Here is a 21793-nt window from a genome sequence, read left to right on the forward strand (position 1 = left end):
GCTAACTAAGCAGGCAGTGTGGAGGATCTCAAGAGAACTTCTAAGTGTTGATTCTCTTTGGGTTCTGCTCAACATCCTGGATGAGCAGGAAGCAGAAGACGGTTGCTTTGAGCACCACTGGGACTGAATACATAGCTACGAGTATGACCTTGTGTGAAGCTGCCTGGTTGCGAGAGCTCTTCAGTGAGTTGTTTGTACACATGATGGATACCACCGCGATCTTCTGTGTCAACCAAGGGGGATTCGATTGTTGAGGAAACCCATATTCTACGATTGCTCCAGCATATAGACATCAGAAACTACTTTATCTGGGATATGGTACATCGATGAGCGTGCAGGCTCTATCGCATTCAGACTGATCTACAGGTCACAGGGATTCTGTCGAAGTCCCGAGGAAAGGTCAAATTTGTGACTTTCCCGAACGACTTGGAGTCGTTGAGAGACCCTCTTATGAGGGTCCTGCATGATGCATGCATTGAGCTCTGGGAGCTCCGAGGGGCTTGGGGTACTGCTTGGAGCAACAAGCAGCCATAGGGCGACTCACCCTCCCCTAATGGTGCGTTGTGTACAGGGTGAATAGTTCATCCTTCCCATGTGATACCCCGTGATGACTTAGGGGCCGGATGAGTGATTCTCCTGTTGAGGCATCCTACCCATGCAGTTTGGGACTCAGGGGAAGTACCTCTCATCTAACCAATGAGCAGGGAAATGGGGTTAGGGACCATAGTAGTACTATCGATGGACGCATTGTTGTATCTACCGTACTCCCTATGCTAGGATGACCTCCATTCATCGAGGATCAGTATGAGTGGTTTGAGACACTCTCTTGTGATATTGATCTGGGATCAATGAAACTGACTTCGGGTCAGTAGAAGTGGTATGACACTCTCTTCATATGGAACTGACTTCGAGTCAGTAGAGAATGGTATGAGACATTCTCGATCAATTCTTCTTCTTCGTGGTTCAGCAGAGCATAACAGAGCAGAGCAAAGCTCAGCAGAGTAGAGCACAGCAAAGCAGTGCAGTGCAGGGCACTGATGGCAGAGATAGTATAGTCGGACAGATGGATCAACGGATGGAGTTCTCCCTAGTTGAGAGGGAATGTTAAAATTGGCAACTAGGGCCAAACTCCATGTGGGTCGTCTTATTTATGGCAGCTGATATTTTTCTTGGCTCCTTCTCATCGAGAGGTGTAGGATTGATCTAAAGATCATTCGATTCTGATAAGTATTCATGGAGTTATGAATTTATTTGTGTTATAAGACAATTTATCAAGGTCGGCCAGCAACCAAATAAACCCCACATGTGCTCAACGTTTTAGTATAAAAGGAGATGGCTTGACAATCATTTCACACACAATTCTCTCTTGATTTTTCTCCACTTGTCTTGGGTTTTAGTGTGAGAGAAATCTAGGAGGAAGTAGCCCGAAGACGCAAGAGGAAAGAAGGCTTAACAATAAGCCCTAGCCACAGTCCTAGCCCTAGCTTCTATGCATAACCTAGTCACAGTCAAGAAGAAGAAATATGTTGCCCTAATCTAGAGGACGCAATGATGAAGAGGAGCCCTAACCTATAAGTTGGTCTCTACGCTATCATGTAGGAGCCCTAGCCTATACGTTGGTCTCTATGCAGTCAAGGAGGCTGCCCTAGAGAGCGTGGAGAGGTTGTATGGACAACGTAGGCTTAGAACCGTGGTTAGGAGGCTACCTAGTTTGAAAGGGTTGTATGGACAGCGGAGTCTTAGCCACAATTTGAAGGGCCAAAAGGGACAGTGTGGGGAAGCTTAAGGAGCAGCGTGGAGGGTTGTGGTAGGAACAACTGCTGTAGGTGACAGCGGATCTGTTGAGGGCTAGTTTAGGGTTGTTTCTAGGTACGGTTAAGAGCAGGAAAGTCAAGTACCCAGGCCGAGGAGAATAGAAGCAATTCACTGCTTTTGTGTTGGGACAACAGCGAGGTATGGCAAGGTATAGCTTGACTGTTACGAACAGCAGCTTCAGCAAATACAACTAGTGCAGCAAAATAAATAGGATAGTTGGGCTACATGGTGTTGCTAACTAGTACAGCAAAGTAAATAGGACAGCAAGGTACATAGTGCTGCAAAGGCACATGGAACAGCAGGTACATGGGACAGCAGCAAGCATGGACAGCGCGGCAAGCATGGAAAGCATGGACAGCATGGCAAGCATGTACAACATGGCAAGCATGGAAAGCATAGCAAGTTGTGCTGGGATAGCACCAAAACAATGGGACAACAAGCAAACATGGAATGGCTATGTCACAAACAGTGGGACAACAGTATGACACATAAGACAATAGTGGCTAGCATGGTGCAACAATGGCACATGGGACAGCAGTGCAGCATAAGGTGCAGCAGTATGATGTGTACAGCATGGTCATGAGGTCCAGCATGATGACGAGATGCAGTACAATGATAGGTGAAGGAGTCATCCAGGAGAATCAGTTGAAGCAGCATGTCTTCAACTGATCTCATGTATCATCTTCTTAGAGATGATCTATGCTCTTATTTAGATAAGTCAAAGTGTTGACTTATGTTGTAAATGTACTCTCTCTCTCTCTCTCTCTCTCTCTCTCTCTCTCTCTCTGTGCTGAACTATTGAAGAACATATAAGAAGAATTGATCAAGGGTTTCCCCACATTGGGGTTTGTCCCTGGCTAGCACCACATCTTGTGTCCTCTTGTCATGGGTGTCTTCTGCGATTTATGTTTATGTTTTATTTCCAGTTTACTTTAATGTTGATGTGATTGCTAATTTGGAAAAGATATTGAGCTAACTGTGAAAATTGAAATAAATTACTCTAAGCATAGAACATACCTAAAATTAACACTACTTCCCTCAGAAACATGTCATTTTGTCTTAATAATGGAGATGCAGGAATGAGTGGACTGATTCCTCTTACAAATGAACAACCCAATAGTAGGAGAACGACAAGTTGTTAAACACTTATAACTCAAACCCTGCACATCCTTTACTATCCAATGGAATTGTATTAGACTTTACTCACAAAAACCCCATTTTCGTCTAGTATGCTAAGAGACCTGCTAAGTTTCTGCAAATAATAGCAGCTTTTGTAAAGCCACCCTTCTCTAATCATCAACGAATGGCTTTGGAATGGAAACTCGGGTTCCCTCCACCTCTCAATCTTCAAAACTGGATGCCAAGTTATTTATTTTGTGGCGGACCAAGGAGGAAATTTTGAAGAACCTCATCTATAAATATAGACCTCCTCCTTGGCAAATCATTGTAAACTTGTTAAGCTATCTAATACAATGAGAATTGTTTCATGAGACAAGAGGTTTTGCACGTGGATTCTCTTTTTTTATTTGGTTGATCAAATCTTTTTCAAAGGCACTTTTCAGAGAAAAACAAGATTACTACAAGGCTAAAGCAATCAATCCAAGAAAACTTGGAAGAGGAGATCTAGGGTTCATTTCACTTCATCTTAATTCATACAAGGTACTATTGTTATCTTATGGGACATGATTCGCTCTCCTCTCTAAAGGTAATTGTTGGTTTCTTGGTTGGAGTTGGCCTAAGGCAAAAGGAATATGCTGAAATGACATTGGGCATACTCCTAATAGTGTTTACCATATAGCAATCTTGGTTGAACCTTGCCAACACAACATACCAACGATAACTCCTCCAAAGAGAGCAGATGAAGAGATAAAGGAGGCTAATGCAATAGAATGATCCAAGTATATGTCCGATAAATCCTCCTCCAAGCCATGCACTTCAGCCACTACTGAAAATAGGGTTAACTAAAATAGGTATGTCTTCCAAAGATGCCTCTCCATGTCCATGCACTCTAGTTCTAGTAGATAATAGGTGTAATTAAAGAAATTTCCCAAAAAGCATCCTCTTTAAGCCATGCACTCTCCTAAAGAAGAAAATAACAAGTGGAATTAAGGAAATCTCCACTGATACTCACCACCTTAAAAATAGCTCTGCATTCCATGTGCTACAGCTATTGATGTTAATAGCATGTCTAACCAAAGGTGATTTGATAAAAGTAGGCCTTCGTGACTCATGCACCCTACCTCTTGACTGAAATAGAAAAATCCTCTCAAAAGTCATCAATGCCAAGCCCAAAAGGTGGGGACTCCTCTATCTAGCAAAAAATAGCAATGCACAGCTCCCAACAAGTCACATGAATGCTCCTCCGCTGTAGTGTTCCATCACTTCATGAAAATAGCAGTAAAATAGTGTCCAAATCTCTCCCTAGTCACAAACCTCCAAACATTGTAGGTTACAAAATGTAACCAGTCCTGGTAAAATGGAAGTGCTCAAAATGGCCTGAATTTTTCGTTGATGTTTTACACCATACAAAGTACTCAAAAAATTTAATCACCCCAGCTGAAATATCATCTACCTACTAAAATACACTGCCCAAAAATATACCTGAAATTATTAGATTTACGTAAAATTCGTACAATGCACTAATCTCAAAACTGGGTCCTAAAATATATCATTTGCATGATATTCTGAATACCTTCTAACACTAGAAATTTTGAAAAGTAACTTCTAAAAATAGAAATTCAACAAAACAACAACACCTTCGATACACGCCAAAGTTTGAATTATAAGCCTATCCCCGACAGGTATCCAAAGATACTATCATCTGTTGTTGGAAAATACTAAGTTACCGAAAAATAGAAACTGCTAAAACTAGACCAACCAAGAATCTGAAAGTGTCCAGTAACTGTCCTCCATCTCCCATTGCATGTTCCTCAGTCAGAATGTTATTCTGATGCATGGGAAAAACTACCATAAATATAATGTTGGAAGCCTGAATTAAAAAATCTGCTAATAATAGTGTAGAATGTGCTATCCCCTTGAAACGTTAATCTGAATACTTCCAAAAGCTCATACAATACAACTCTCGAGTCTCAAGCAATAGACCATGTACCCATATGACAAAGGTACTCAAGAACCATCAATACCAAATGGTGGACTCTCAAACACTGAGCTTACCCTGAATGATATCCATAAACATTACGCTGGAAACTAACACTGACAGTTACGGATGCAAATCTGGTTCTAACACAAGGTATGGGATAAGGCACATCTAGAACTTTAAATGGACTAATTGCATAAATTTTATAATCCACATTCCAAATTTATATTCTCATGGGTAATTATCTTCTATATTTATCTTTGTAGCTCTCAAATAAGTACGAATGTATATATGTATGGATGGATGCCTACATACATAAATACATGCATAAGAGAGAGAGTGTAAAGGTTTAATCTATACACTAGAATATAAATAGTCTAGAAACTCTAATATTCAACCCACTAAGAATGCCCATTTACACAATAAATAAATAATTGTAGCCTCAAATAATGAAAGCTATGATCTTGATGAGGCTTAATGTCCACTGCCGAGCCAACATTACAATAACATATTTTTTGCCTAGAGGATAAATGACCATTTAAACAAATAAGATTACCAGTTGCTAAAGAAGACCTCCCATTCAATAACAATGACATCAAATCTCTTACCTGGTATTACATCCAAAGTTACTCTTTTCGATCCTCTAACAACCCTTTTGCCACGACATGACTTACAAAACTCCTGTATATGAAGCCATAGGTAGACAAATTCAGTGAAAAAATTCATAAACCTAATCATATCTTACATGTGATGAAGAAATCTAAAACTTAAAAATCTAAAAATAGCCAAGCATTGTCTATTTCAAACAAGCAAAATGTATGCTTATACATACCAAATTATACAAGCACATAAAGAGTATTAAAAACCAAATAAATAAATATTAAAATAAAAATAAAAATAAAAAAAAAACATAATTGCAAAGCTCCAACTTCCTGAATAAAAGGTGTGTTAGCACCCACAGATTAAATTTCTTGAAAGTTCAATCAAAATTCCTATCTTTGTTTGTTCATGGATACATTATGAAATGGAATGGTTAGTTGGTCAGTCAATTTAGCAACAATGATTCATGGAGTGTCTTCCAGACCTGACATATATCCTGAGGATGAACCACATTAGCTGGTTCAAAATGTCGACCAAATAATACTGATGTGATTAATCCGAAAGACATGCTTACTACAACAACAGCCTAAGACCTAACGTATGTTCACATGTTTTGATATCAGGCGTTGATGGTAGGACAGATCTATTGAAGAGTTCATAAATATATACAGTTACATGTAACGGAGAGGGTTTCAGTGGTAGCAGTTGCCCTATATTTGCAAGTTTCTTGCAGCATTCAGAGCAAGCATGAGATGTCAATGACCCCCAAAAGGTTTGATTTGATTGGTGGTTCTTGTTGTTTCTTGATTCCAAGAATCATCTTCATATTTCATGTTTTTGTGAAGTCATTGTTTTCCTGATTTGATCATGTTTTTGGCATAGTATTCAAAACAGGAGCTGGTGGGTCCACCTATCAAACCAGTTTTTCAAACAGAACCGCAAAATTTGGACTGGTCAGATCTCAATGAACCTGTCTTTAAAAAAATACATGAAATAATTAATTTTTAATGAAAAAAACTATTTTTAAGAGTTAAAACCATCATTCCAAACCAATAGTGTTATGAATAAAATATATATAAATAATACAAATAATGTAAACATTAGTAATAATAAATAATGATTAATTAACTAGTAATTAGTTAATGAAGAGTATGTCCTTAAGCACATGACCGTTGGTGAAGAAGTATCTGCCTTGGTATATAAGCAGGTCCTCACCCTCATTTGTAATCATCTCATATCTTCTATACAATTCTTATATAAATATTACTATCCTATAATGGATACTTTTATATTTCAGATCATTTAAGTATTTTTCTATGTATACAAACTTTGTTCGTTACATTGGTATCAGAGTTGTTCAATCTTCTGGCCACTCAAATGTTGCACAGAGCCCTAATCAATGAATGAACTGAATTGATTTACAATGAACAAAGAAGCTCAATAAATAATACAAGAGTATTTACAGAAACAGCAAGTTTCTAATAAGAAACTGCTAATAAAATCACATACGATCTTATCTTACATAAATGAGCATTAAAATACTAAAGTAGCATTATTCTAATACCCCCCCTTAATGCTCAATCTATTTACAAACACCTATAGACCCTCTGAATTTTACAAACTTATCAAGACCAAGGGGCTTGGTGAAGATGTCTGCTGGCTGCTCCGTGGTGGGAACATACAGCAACTGAATCGATCTGTCTTCAACAAGTTGTCAAATGTAGTGACAATGGGTTTCCACATGCTTTGTTCGTTCATGGAAGACTGGATTCTTGGCAAGTTTGAGCACTTCCTGATTATCACAGAACAAGGGAGTAGGACCTGCCTGGGAAACATGTATATCTACAAGCATACGTCGAATCCAAACTGCCTCACAAGATGCCTTAACTGCTCCCCGATACTCTGCTTCAGTTGAGGAGAGAGCCACTACCTGCTGCTTCTTACTAGTCTAGGTGACAGCGCCGGATCCTAGACTAAACACATACCCAGCTGTAGATTTGTGGTCATCAACTGAACCGGCCCAGTCAGAATCTGTGTAACCACTGAGTGTAGGTCCTAAACTCCCAGTGTACAGAAGTCCATAATCAGGAGTGCCACTTACATAACGCAGCACACGCTTTGCTACTATCCAATGATCCGCCTTAGGAGCTGACATGAAGCATGAAATGTAGCTAAACTGATATCAGGTCTAGTGGCAGTGAGATAGATGAGGTTGCCCACTAATTGCCAGAATAAAGTTTCATCCACAAGAGGTGAGGATGATTGAGCTGAAAGTTTGAGCCCTGGTTCCATAGGAGTCATGGCAGGGTTGCAATACTGCATTCTGAACTTGTCCACAAGATTTCTAGCATACTTGGACTGAGAGAGAAAGATGTTGTTCTCAGTCTGCCAGACTTCAACTCCCAAACAGTAATGAAGGAGTCCCAAATCTGTCATATCAAAAGTGTTGCACAAATCCTGTTTGATCCCATGGATCAAATGTTCTGAACTGCCAGTAATTATAAGATCATCCACATAGACAACCACAAACAGAATATCATCACGGGTATGTTTGATATACAGGTTTGCATCAGATGGACTCCGCTGAAAGCCATGATCTGTTAGGTACTTATCAATTTTCATGTACCAAGCTCAAGGGGCTTGTTTCAGACCATAGAGTGCTTTGACTAATCTACAAACTTTCTGTTCTTGACCGGCAACCTTGAATCCTGGAGGCTGCGTCATGTAGACTTCTTCCTGTAAGTTGCCATTCAAAAAGGCACTCTTTACATCCATCTGATGGACTTTCCAATTGAACTAAGCTGCTAAGGCAAGGACAAGCCGTATGGTACTCGTCTTGGCTGTAGGAGAAAAGGTCTCCTCATAGTCTATGCCTTCCTTCTGTGAGAACCCGCAAGCAACAAGGCGAGCCTTATACTTGTCTAGGGTTCTATCAGCTTTGTATTTTACTTTATACACCCATTTGCAGCTAATGGGCTTCTTGCCTGCAAGAAGATCAAAAAGGGTCCAAGTGTGATTCTTCTGAAGACTCTAGAATTCAGCGTCCATAGCCTTTTCCCACTCAGGTGTACCCTTAGCCTCTGAAATAGGTTTGAGGCTCAAAAACACTCTGTAATTTAGCCCTGGTTCCATAGGATTCGTGGCAAGTTTGCAATCCTGCATTCTGAACCTGTCCACAAGATTTCTGGCATACTTGGACTGAGAGAGAACGATGTTGTTCTCAGTCTGCAAGACTTCAACCACCAAACAGTGATGAAGGAGTCCCAAATCTATCATATCAAAAGTGTTGCACAAATCCTGTTTGATCCCATGGATCAAATGTTCTGAACTGCCAGTAATTATAAGATCATCCACATAGACAACCACAAACAAAATATCATCACTAGTATGTTTGATATACAGGTTTGCATCAGATGGACTCCGCTGAAAGCCATGATCTGTTAGGTACTTATCAATTTTCATGTACCAAGCTCAAGGGACTTGTTTCAAACCATAGAGTGCTTTGACTAATCTACAGACTTTCTGTTCTTGACCGGCAACCTTGAATCCTGGAGGTTGCGTCATGTAGACTTCTTCCTGTAAGTCGCCATTCAAAAAGGCACTCTTTACATCCATCTGATGGACTTTCCAATTGAATTGAGCTGCTAAGGCAAGGACAAGCCGTATGGTACTCGTCTTGGTTGTAGGAGCAAAGGTCTCCTCATAGTCTATGCCTTCCTTCTGTGAGAACCCGCAAGCAACAAGGCTAGCCTTATACTTGTCTAGGGTTCTGTCAGCTTTGTATTTTACTTTATAAACCCATTTGCAGCTAATGGGCTTCTTGCCTGCAGGAAGATCAAAAAGGGTCCAAGTGTGATTCTTCTAAAGACTCTAGAATTCAGCGTCCATAGCCTTTTCCCACTCAAGTGTACCCTTAGCCTCTGAAATAGGTTTGAGGCTCAAAAACACTCTGTAAGTTAGCCATAAGAGCAAAATTTACTATAGGCTGTTGTTTGCTCTTATTTCTAGAAGTTCTACCTTCAAGAAGCTCATTATCCCAGAGATCACCAATAGTTTTAGCCCACCATTTAGGCCGAAGAGTAGAAGAACCAATTTTTGGAGTAGGTGGAGGAGGCTCAGGAACAACAAGAGCAGCGAGAGGAGGATTATTTTCCGGAGGGAACTCAGGTAGTGCATCATCAAATACTGATGCTGCATCATCCCTCCCATCAGGTGGACCTAACGGAAGAAGAACACTGGGAGGTTGATCCTCAAAACACTGCTCAGAAGGAGGGGACTGAAAGAACCCTCTGTCTTCATCAAATACTACGTCTCGACTGAAGATAAGACGATCAGTGTCTAAATCTATCAGCCTATAGGCCTTGTGGTGATCACTGTACCCTGTCATCATGAGTTTCTGGCTTTTGGAATCCAACTTAGAGCGCTTAGCAGCTGGAATCCAAACATATGCAACCGAGCCAAACACTTTGAGGTGACTGATCTTAGGCTTACGGCCAGACCAAACCTCTTCTGGAGTCTTCCCCTTAACAGCCTGAGTAGGTGATCGGTTAAGAAGATAGACAGTAGTAAACACTACTTCAGCCCAAAATTTGTTAGGAACACTCATGTGTTGTAACATGGAACAAGCCATTTCAACAACCATATGGTTGCGACGTTCGACAACATTGTTCTGCTGAGGAGTGTAGGGTGTAGTTAATTGGCGTTTGATGCTCACAGAAATTGGAGAAAGCAGAAGAACAAAATTCCCCCCCCCGTTATCTGTCCTAAGAGTTATGATATTACAGCCAAACTATTTTTCAACTAAGGACTTAAACTTCTGAAAGATACTAAATACATCAGATTTATGTTTAAGAAAGTACACCCACATCTTTCTACTAAAATCATCTACAATAAGCAAAAAATTATTTGCAACCAGTAACTAAAGATGTATTTATAGGACCACAAATATCAACATGAATTAAGTGGAGCACCTTAGATGCGCGCCAAGATTCTCCATCCTTGAAAGAAGATCGATGTTGCTTGCCAGCTTGACAAGCGCCGCACACTCCCCACTGCTGAGTTTGAATATCAGGTAACCCTGACACAAGTCCCTCCCGAGATAGCTGAGAGAGATACTGAATGTTGAGATGCCCATATCTCTGATGCCACAGAGTGTTGATGGGAGAAACACGAGCTGCTAGAGCCACTTCTAGAGAATCACCAGTGTCAAGAAGCCTATATAAACCATGATCCTCTAGGCCAACAACAACTGTAAGACGAGTTTCCCTGTCAATAATGGAACACTTCTGCGACTGAACATTACATCAAGCTGAGGAGAGCTCCTCATAATCTCGCTGACAGACAATAGATTAATTTCCATACCAGGAACATAGAACACATTCAGGAAGATGAGTGTGCGCCCATCAGACTGTATCTGAACTGTACCTCTCCCAACCACTGTGTACTCTTCACCTCCGTCGAATACCACAGAATTATTGAAAGATGAGAAGTCAGTAAACCAGTCATGCGTATGAGAGAAATGACGTGATGCACCAGAGTCAATGTACCAGGCAGAAGACGGGGCATGATCTGAGGACCTCTTAGCCATAACGGCGTAAAAGGCAGATTCCTTATGCTCGAAATGTTCTGCAACATTTGCTTGGTGATGAGACCCTCCCTGCTTCTGTTCAGAAGCAATTCTTTGTCGGCAATCTTTCTTCATGTGGCTGAACTTGTGACAGTAATTACACTGCACATTTTTCTTCTTAGCAGGATCAGACGGCTGAGAAGAACCTTTCTGCTGAAAGAACTGAGAGGACTGATATGTGGCAGCAAAATCATTTTCTAAAGAGGCTGATGAAGCACCACTACCAAACTACCGTTTCCAACGATCCTACTGCATGAGTTTGGTGCATAACTCCAGAAACTTCAGATCAACATTAGTGGAGGTAATGTTGAGTGTTTTTATGAAGTGCTCATAAGGTTTTGGTAGACTTTTCAAAGTGATGACTACCATATCTTCTTCCTCCATGGTCCGACCAATGGCTTCGAGCTGATCTCGAATGTCTATAATCTTGTTAAGATGTTCTTGTAAAGACATACATTCGTCCATCATGATGGAGAACAACTAATTCTTTAGAAAGAAAGCTCTGCTCTTGTCAAATGTTTCATGCAATTCCTTCAAATGTTGCTAGATTTCGGCCGCTGTCTTGCCGGAAGTAATCTGTGGTAACTGATCATCAGTCACAGAGAGTTTGAGAAGCATAACAGCGTCTCGATTTCGATCATCAAACTTATCTTGATCGGCACCAGTTGTACCAGGACTGAGCTCTTTGACCAAAACGAGCTGGTCAAGCCGCTTATATTCAAAAATGGTCAACATTCTCTATTTCCAGATGTTATAATTGGTGCCCTTAAAGCGTTGACTCCCTTCCAGCACCAAGTTCGTTAGCGAGGCCATTTGCACGTTTTCCAAGACACAAAACAACAAAGGAATCCAGCACGGATTTCAATGCAGATGTCGGCTGATCCGGACAAAATCTGACAAGTGCTGGTGCAATAGAAATAGAACCAGAAATCGTAATATTTATGGACAAATGATACCCTGCGCAGAAGGTATGCTTGGATCTCAGCTTCAAAAAGTTGAAAGTTGCTTTATACGCACATCATAAAGAGGATAAATGCATGCGTTTAGCTCACTTTATCACGTCAAAAAAAACAGAAAAGTCCACGGCCCCTCCTTGATTAGATGCCACTGCAATTCTTCAGACTACTTTGATTTTGAACAACTACAATACTAGTGGACTGCAACTTCAAACCACAGGGCTTGTGAACCTTTATGATGCCACTGAAACTTCTGATTACTGGATGACTATAACTTCAGATTAGTGAGTCAACTTCAGATCTTTTATAGGATTGTTCAGACCCCTGTAATTCCATTGTATCACTTTCTGCTATCTTCGGATCTCCTTGGTTGGCTCAATGGTTGCTGGCAAATGATGCGTATTGCCTTGACTTGCGTTGTGCGGACTCAGAAATATGTTTCGTGCTTAACTAATTCGCGGAAATCTCATACGCAGCCGCCAGGAAATCTCGTGCCAAGAAATCTCAACGCAGCCGCCGCTCGATCCTATCCGTCGCTCCGTTCTGTCACCGACGTTGCTTCCGCAAGCCACGCAGAGAGACTTCATTAGCTGCAAAAAAAATGCTTCCATCTCGGGCAGAGACAGAGGGGATCGTTGGGACAAGGAGCGCCTCGCTGAACACCAGGTTGTACCCTAACCCCAGCTATGAGCTCTCGAACAGAGCCATGGTGCACACTACACACTAGGGTTCTGATTTCCGCCTGCGGATCTATTAGTGAGTAGGTTTCGTCATCAAATGAAGCCTGATGAAGGCACGTAGCAAGAAGTCTCGCAAAAAAAAAATCAACGTAGGGACGCTGAATCATTCAACACAACCATGTTCGATCGATTACATGCACCAGCTTCCACAGAATGGCCTAGATCCAAATCCCCGCGGCACTTATTAAAGCCACGCACGTTTAGAACTCTAACAGTGACCCTAAATGGAAACAGAAGAAAAAATAAATTCTCCACAGAAGAGCAATTTCGAAATGAAGCACTAAATTTTTCAAACTATGAAAAATTATTTCGAAAAAATACCCGACCTCTGGTACCATAATCAATGAATGAATTGAATTGATTAACAATGAGCAATGAAGCTCGATAAATAATACAAGAGTATTTACAGAAACAGCGAGTTTCTACTAAGGAATAGAAACAAGAAGTTTCTAATAAGAAACTGCTAATAAGATCACAGACGATCTTATCTTACATAAATGAGCAATAAAATACTAAAATAGCATTATTCTAATAAGCCCGTCTAGTCTAGGCCTTTGGCCACCAACTCTTTGTCAACTTCATTGTTGTCACAATCAAAGTGTTTCGCTACAAATTGTCGAAGGTTCTCCATTTTGCCATCAGGCCTTTTACCATAAAATTATTAAAAAAATTAAAACATACATATAATTATTATAAAAAAAGAGGAGAAAATAAAAAAAAAAGAGTAAAAAAAATAAATTAAAAAGAAAGTAAAAAAAAGAGAAGTATATACATTAAAAAAAGAGTAAAAAAAACTATATAAAATAAATAAACAAAGGTCTATGACAAAAAAAACAAAATAAAAATTATTAAAAAAAAGGTTAAAAAATATTTAAAAATATATATAAAAACAAAAATTCGAAAAGAAAAAAAAAATTATTAAAAAAAAAGAAGTTATATATTAAAAAAAGCGCAAATAAATAAATAAATATATATATATAAGCCAAATTATAATAAATTAAAAGTTAAAAACAAAACAAAAAATCTCGTTGACCTTGCGTAGCCGCAAAACATATTTTCTACAGTCGCTCCGCCGTTAGGCGAAACCAACCAACCAACAAATTACCTCTCCCGCGCACACCATTGCCAACACCTTTCTACAGAATGGACGTCGCAGCTTTCCAATAGAGTCATCGACGTCACAGCGTTCCGTCAAGTGCCTCTGTCGTTCAACCAACAGCACAACCACATCGTCATCGTCCAATTCCGTTCAAATCGTTGCAGATACTCAGCCGCCGAACACCACTACCCATATGGTCACAACTCTTGACATCCAATTTTTTGGAGAGGGGTATTATAATATAATACTTTAATGTATCGAATTTAAATATTGTATTCCCGGATTAAAAGACCAACTTCAATAACTATAAGGTGACAAAGAAAAAAATAAATATTCTAAAAGTTATTCAAATAAGGTGGGGAAAGATATAAAAAAAAAAAGTGTTATATTATGGAAGGTATAAAGGGATATTTTTAATATTTAATTACCAAATTCCCCAAAGTTATATTTCAAAAAAAAAGGGATGACATAAAAAGAAAGGGACTCAAAGTTTTAAGAACCAAAAGTTCTTTTTTAAATTTGTAAAGGCAATCACCACATACAAGAATTTGAAAATAACAAGTGAAGGAAGATTTTCCTATAAAGGTTTTTCGATCACAAATTACAAAATAATTGCATTAAATAGGAACATCCAAGGGAAAAGAGTTAATATCGTTATCAGTACAAGAAATGACGAAAATTACATTAACATTAATTTGGCGAATCAATTATTAATCTCAAATGCTAATATAGGCGAAGCAGAAGATATTTTTGGTAAAAAAATATGAAATTAATGATTTACAAATGACAATAGATCATTATGAGTACGTATCTCAATTTCATGTTGTAACCATGTATGACAAAGAGGTTGACATAATTCTTGGTCAACCTTGGTTTAAAGAATTGGAGACAATGGCAAATATGAGGTCAAGGGCATTGGTACATCATCTTTTTAATTTGAATCCAAAGGTGATGTACCCATTAACAATATTTTATATGTTCCTGGTTTAAAGAAGAATTTGTTGTCCATATCTTCTCTTGAAGACAAAGAGTAAAGAGTTGTTTTTGTTGATGGACAAGTCCTAGTATGGAAGAAAAATTCATCTTTTGAATTTGTTAAAGTAATTGGATTATGAATTGGAGGACTACATCATCTCCTTGGTCGTTCATTCAAAGCTCTCTTCCACAACACTATAGAACTTAGTGATATTTGGCATAGATGATACACCCTTATGCACTACAAGGCTTTGGGAAGATTGAAAGATTTTGTTGAGGGTGTACCTGAACTTAAGATTGGGCATGATGGAGTATGCAAAGGATGTGCCCTTGGGAAAAATGTTGAAGGAAGATGCACTAGTTGTGATAGTAGATCAAGGAATATTGGAACTTATAAATTTTGATGTTTGTGGGCCCATGCCTGACAAAACTTTGGGTGGCTATTTATGCTATGTATCTTTTATTAATGATTGCTCTTGCAAAACTTGGATTTATCTTCTTAAGTCCAAGGATCAAGTGTTTGAAAAGTTTTGTGAATTCAAAGCTCAGGTTGAAAATGCTACAGGAAGAAGAATCATGACTCTAAGGTCCAACAATGGTGGGGAGTATGTATCAAACGAATTAATTGGTTTCTACAGGGATGTTGGAATTAAAAGGGATCTTATAGTTCCCTAATACCCCAAACAAAATGGAACTGCGAAAAGAAAGAATAGAACTATAATGGAAGTTGGCAAAGCTATGCTCCATGATCAAAAGTTGTTGATGTTTCTTTGGGGTGACGCTGTAACAACTGTTGTCTACGTTCAAAATAGGTGCACACATCAAGTCTTGGATTATAAGACTCCCAAAGAAGTCTTTACAGGTGAGAGGTCGAGTGTTGAACATTTAAGAATCTTTGGTTGTCCATTTTTTGTTCATATACAAAAAGAGAAAAGGACAAATTTGGAGCCATCTAGGAAGAAGGGTACCTTTGTTGGATACAGTGAGAAATCAAAGGCCTTTAGGGTCTATATTCCATGGTAATGATATCTTGAGACTTGCAAGGATGTTATATTTGATGAGGATGTTGTGTTTTGGAAATCTATGGGATCACACTTGGATTCCGATGAAGTTCAAACTACTCCAAAGAATGTGGAACTGAAGCCCCAAGAACCTGTACCTATGGATAAAGATCCTCATGTAGAAGACATTGATCATGAACTTGCTGACTCTACAAAAGCTCTTGTTGCCGAGACAAGAAAGAGACATGCCTCATTAGAAAATTCAAAAAACACTGAAAGAAGTTGAAGGTCATATTGTTGCTCTTGGGACCTTCAAGGAAAGCAAGAAGCCTAAAAAGTACTCTGGTTATACAGCGTTGATGTGCAAGATAATTGAATCTGAGCCATCCTCCTACAAAGAAGTTGTCGAGGAGAAAGTATGGAAAGAAGCAATGACTAAAGAGTATCAATCTATATTGAAAAACCATGTTGCCAGGAAACGTGGATTCGGTTCGCAGACAGGTACAGGGACAGGTGCGTCAATTTTTGAAACAGGGTCTGTGGGTTCGGCGGGTGTATATTACTAACATGCCCGAAACACCGAAATGTTTTGGAGTTTCCGAAAATGAGGTACGTTTAGGAATGTCACCTCCCAAAACTGGAAACGTCAACCAAAACGTTGGCTGAAGCGCCATATATGTTTTATATATATATATATATATAAAGAAATTTATAAATAAGTGAATAACACATTATCTTGCAAGAAAAAGGGAATAAGACCCATAGATGACAATTTAGAAGGAAAACCAAGTCTATATTAACTCTCATAGATGATTACATAATGGTCGAGTTTCGGTCAAGTCTCCACTGAGTTTCGAAGTTTCGAGTATGGGTACGTCCTGAAACGTCGGGTTCCTAGAAGTTTCGTGCAACATAGGTATATTATAATTTTTATATATATATATATATATATTATATATTTTATAAATAAATCATTTAAAGACTTAAACATGAACATTAACTTTGAAATTTCAAATTTGATATCAAGAGGAAATTGCAATTTACATATTGAAATGAAGACAATAACTCCCTTCAAGAAGAAAACCAAAGTAGATTATAAAATTAATATATTTGTTTAGAGAACTTTAAACCATAAAAACACATTCCTCACATATGGATACTACTGAATAAATAAAGAACTTAGTATCGAAGTGTTGTGTTGAGTGCGATGAAGTATTTACATAACATGGGTATTGCCATTGTGGAGAAATTTATCAGAGCGGAAGAAACGCAAGGAAATTAGCAAATGCTTAAGATAGCAAAACATATTGTTTTAAGTGCATATATCCTTCAAGCTTCAAAGTTCAGATGACTTGTATGTAATGGTATTTCTACGTCTTTTTAAATGCATAGATCCTTCTTAAGATGACTTATAGTTAATGGTATTTTTGTTAAAGGATGTTGTATTTCAGTTAGAGGCATGCATTACTAATTAGTGATTATATCATTAAGAAATAAAATCCAAGAACTAATTCATGGCAAAGAAATTTAAAAAACCTTTACTTTTGAAATTATGAGACTTTAAGACCTCGGAACTTTAGATTTGAAATGTTTTACTATGATAGGTATTTTGATACAAATAATGGCAAAGAAAATAAAAAAGCATGCACTTCTTTCGAAATGATGGGACTTTAAGAACTCAGAACTTTAAATTTGAAATGTTTTACTAAGATAGGAATTTTTTTCCTTGCTCGGCGCCACATAAGAACCTGTAACGCACCCATTTTCAAGGTTCACCACCCATTTTCGGGGTTTGGCAAACTCATTAAATCAAACTAACCTAGACCACAAGTATTGAGTACCAGGTTCTTATGGGAAGAACTCGGTTTATATGGGTGCGTATGGGAAGTACCCACTCCAGCATCTTATTCGCAAGGACGAGAACCCGGGACGAGTTCGTGAACCCCAGCCCCGAGTTCATGAACCCATGTTACAGAGTTGAAAAATGATGTTTGGGAGATTCTACCAAGACCCAAAGATAAACCCTTTGTGTCTTCAAAATGGATCTACAAGATAAAACATGTTGTTGATGGAAGTGTTGAAAAATACAAGGCTAGATCCGTGGCTCGTGGATTCTCCTAGAAAGAGAGAGAGGATTATGAAGACACATTTGCTCTCGTTTCCAGGTATGCATCTATTAGATCTATTATTTCTCTAGCATCTATTGCAGGTTGAAAGTTGCATCAAATGGATGTCAAAATACCCATTTTGAATGCGGTCATCGAAGAAGAATTCTATTTTGAACAACCTCAAGGTTTTGAGGTCAACAATAGAGAGACACATGTTTGCAAATTGAAGAAGGCATTATATGGTTTGAAGCAGGCCCCTCATGCACAGTACTCCCGTATTGATGGATATTTGTTGAGTTTGGGCTTCAAGAAGAGTGATGCTGATTTGAATCTATATTTTGAAGTTGTTGATGGTGAACCCCTGATATTATTATTATATGTAGACGATTTGTTTCTAACAGTTCCAAACTAATGATTGTTTAGTGCAAGAGGGGCTTGGTTTCTGAATTCGAAATGAAAGACCTCGGCCTCATGCATCACTATTTGGGATTGGAAATTTGGCAAAAACCTGAAGGGATCTTTATGGGGCAAGGCAAGTACATTGTTTCGATTCTTCGTATATTTAGCATGATGGACTGACTGCAAGGCAATGGACACTCCTATGGTGACGAACTTGAGGAAGGTCTAAGACAGTGACTCAAAGTTGTTTGATCCTACTATGTATTGCAGATTAATGGGCTCATTGAACTATCTTGTGAATACCAAGCCAAATATTTGTTATGCAATTAATACACAGTCAATTCTTGGTGGAGCCTCGCCGTGTACACTAGTTTGCAGTGAAACACATGTTGAGGTACTTGTGAGGTACCATTGAGTATGGTCTGATCTATGCTTCTAATGGTAAATGGCAATTATATGGTTTTACTGATGTTGATTGGGTTGGTAGCTCTATTGATAGAAAGAGCACATCTCGATATTGTTTTAGCCTGGGCTCCGCTATAGTTTCATGGTCTAGCAGGAAGCAGACCTCTATTACTTTGAGTACTGCTAAAGCTAAATACATTGTTGCTAATGCTGCTTGCTACGAGGCTATATGGTTTCAAAAATTGTTCTTTGACTTGTTTGAACAAATGTTAGGGTCGACTATTAGCTATTGTGATAATCAAAGTTGTGTGAGGCTATTTGAGAACCCGGTGTTCCAAGACAGATCAAAGCATATAGAAATCAGGTATCACTACATTCGTAATATTGTCCAAAGAGGAGAAATGGAAATGGCAGCGAACATGCGGGCTTGGCAGGCCATTCGACAAGCAAGCGCATTAGGTCTAGCGTACTTTGTGCTCTCCCGGCGGCTCCCCTCGAAGCGCAATGGTGCTCGGCTTCCAGGGAATAACCCTCGCCTCTCCTACTTCCATGGACGAGTCAGATGATGGCCATAAGACCCCCTCCTTTTGTGATATGGTTACTGGTCGACCGAAGGATCAAGAGTCTTCTTTTTTCACCAAGCTAGCTTCATGCACAGCTTTTCACTCCTCCTTAACAAGCCTTGAAGCAAGGGCAGAACGAAAGGAGAAAGGGAAAAATGTAGAGGTTCAAACAACCACAGGCACCACCTTTGCAAATGCTTCAGCAACGTTGGAGGCAGAAACCACAGAGGAAGAACTGCAAAAGGCAAGAACATCCCAGAGTTGGAAATTCAAGACCCAAGGGTAGCTATATATAGAGACTATATGCAAGAACATGCAATAATATGTAAATTCATGGGCATCTGGCCCACAGAGAAAGCACTAAATTGGTGGATTCAATCCAAATGGAAACCAAAGGGAGAAATCAGACTACAACTAGGCTCAAAAGGGGTTTTTTACAGTCATCTTCGATCTCTTGGAAGACAGAGACAGGATATTTGAGGGAGGACCCTACTTCTTCAACTCTGCAGGACTTTATATGAGATTCTGGAAAGAAAACTTCACTTTGGAGAAAGAGGACTTCACTAGGGTCCCGGTATGGGTTCGCCTCTACTCCCTGCCAAATGATTATTGGGCTCCATCAATCCTCAAAGGCATTGGAGACCAACTAGGTGAATATCTAAAAATGTCTCAGGGCACACGAAACAGACATTATGTTTCATATGCCAAAATATGTGTTTACATCGACGTCTCAAGAGCCCTTCCAGAGGCCATAAAACTGATATTCAAGGATGAGGTCTAGCTCCAGAGCATTGACTACGAACACATCCCATTCTGGCGTAGAAAATGCCATGAGCATGGACACCTCTTTAGCGACTACCCACAAAATAAAACTCCTCAAAGCAATGAGTAGGTTAGCAAGAAAAAGGATGAATAGGGTTTCACCGGAGTAAGCACAAGGAACAAAAACAACAAGAAAATGAACACAGAGAAAGAGAAGCACCAGGCGGCCAGCCTAAATAAATTGAGGCTCTGAACAAATTGCAAGAACAACCGCTCTCAAACAGCTCAAGTGATGAAGAGGCCAAAGAAGATAAAAAAAACACAGTAAACCAGAGGCAAGAGGATCAATACTTGGAACACAACAACATGTAAGACGAGAATATACAGGAAAACATAGAAATGGAACAAGTACTGTTGGACTCTACCCCAGAGGAAAACACAATAGAAGAGGCATTGGAAGGAGTTGACCTCATATCGGTCGTAGAGGAATGGAAGAAAAACGATCTTGCTGCGATTCCAAAAGACCAAATCCAAAAAATCGAAGGAGCCTACCTCTTACAAGAGGAATTAAAATGAAACTCAAGTCAAACACCACCTGGAAAGAGTGCAGTCAATGACATTCTGGCAAATATGGTAGTAGGAAAATACAACCCAAAAGGCCCAAGCCAGAAAAGAGGAAGGAAAACAACTAGTCGACTTCTTTAGGAACTCAACACCAGACTCATTAACGAACGCAAGGTAAAGCCCTAGCCCTAACTCCCACCCTTTACCAATGAATTTCATCTCTTGGAATAGTAGAGGACTCAATGGTCCTGGACAGAAGAGAGTCTTGGAAAAACAACTCATAACTGATAAACCGGATATCCTATTAATTCAAGAAACCAAACTTGACATGGCTAACCTCACCCTCCTTCAAAAAAATTGTTTCAAGCATTACAACTATACAGCGAACTCGGCCACAGGATCAGTAGGGGGAATCATGACCATGTGGAAAAGCTCTCAGTATGATCTAACCTCCTCAGTTGCCACAAAACATTCCATCACAATTGTTTTGAAAATCATTGGCACCAACGACAACATCTGTGTCACCAACATCTATGCTCCACACAAAGCAGTTGAAAGAATCAAGATGTTGCAGAGCATAAGTAAACTCCTTGATTCCATCCACCTGCCTTTCAAAATTGTTGCGGGTGACTTTAACATGGTGATAAACCTCGGGGAAAAGAAGGGAGGCATCAGAAAACTAGATAAGGACTCTGAAGCCTTCCAGTCCACCATCGAGGGCCTTAATCTAATTGACATCCCTACGAACAATGGAATCTTCACATGGAATAACAGAGGCCAGAATTATTCCTCAATCAGGATCCGACCATTGGCCAATATCCTTGAAGGTTCACATTTCCTCTGGCTCGAAGAATAGACCCTTCATATTCGAATCCTTTTGAATGGAGCACCCAGATTTCATGGAAAAAAATGATAGAATGGTGGAGTAAACCGATGATAATATCGGCGATATATCAGCGATATTCGGAAATATCGCGATATTTTCGGCAAAACGATATATCGCAGAGAAAATATCGCGATATTTTCTGTTTTGAAAATATCGCGATATTTTCAAAATATCGGCAAAAATCGGAAAATATCGGC

At 39.3% G+C, this 21793-nt stretch overlaps 1 protein-coding gene across 6 annotated transcripts in view; it reads right to left on the reverse strand.

Moving 5' to 3' along the window:
* LOC149222233 (chaperone protein dnaJ GFA2, mitochondrial-like) overlaps window positions 1-21793 on the reverse strand; it is a 235275-nt gene that overhangs the window by 58085 nt on the left and 155397 nt on the right. For all 6 annotated transcript variants that reach the window (XR_016249417.1, XM_089385325.1, XM_089385321.1 and 3 more), the window contains exon 14: window positions 5521-5593. Coding sequence is in view for 5 of the 6 variants with exons in the window: in XM_089385325.1 (XP_089241451.1) it covers window positions 5521-5593 (73 nt within the window). In the remaining variant the exon portion in view is untranslated. The remainder of the gene's footprint in view (window positions 1-5520; window positions 5594-21793) is intronic.

The sequence above is a fragment of the Pinus tabuliformis genome, chromosome Q (assembly GCF_031772625.1).
Source record: "Pinus tabuliformis cultivar Carrire ecotype Pingquan chromosome Q, CPIR1, whole genome shotgun sequence".
Taxonomy (NCBI): Eukaryota; Viridiplantae; Streptophyta; class Pinopsida; order Pinales; family Pinaceae; genus Pinus; species Pinus tabuliformis.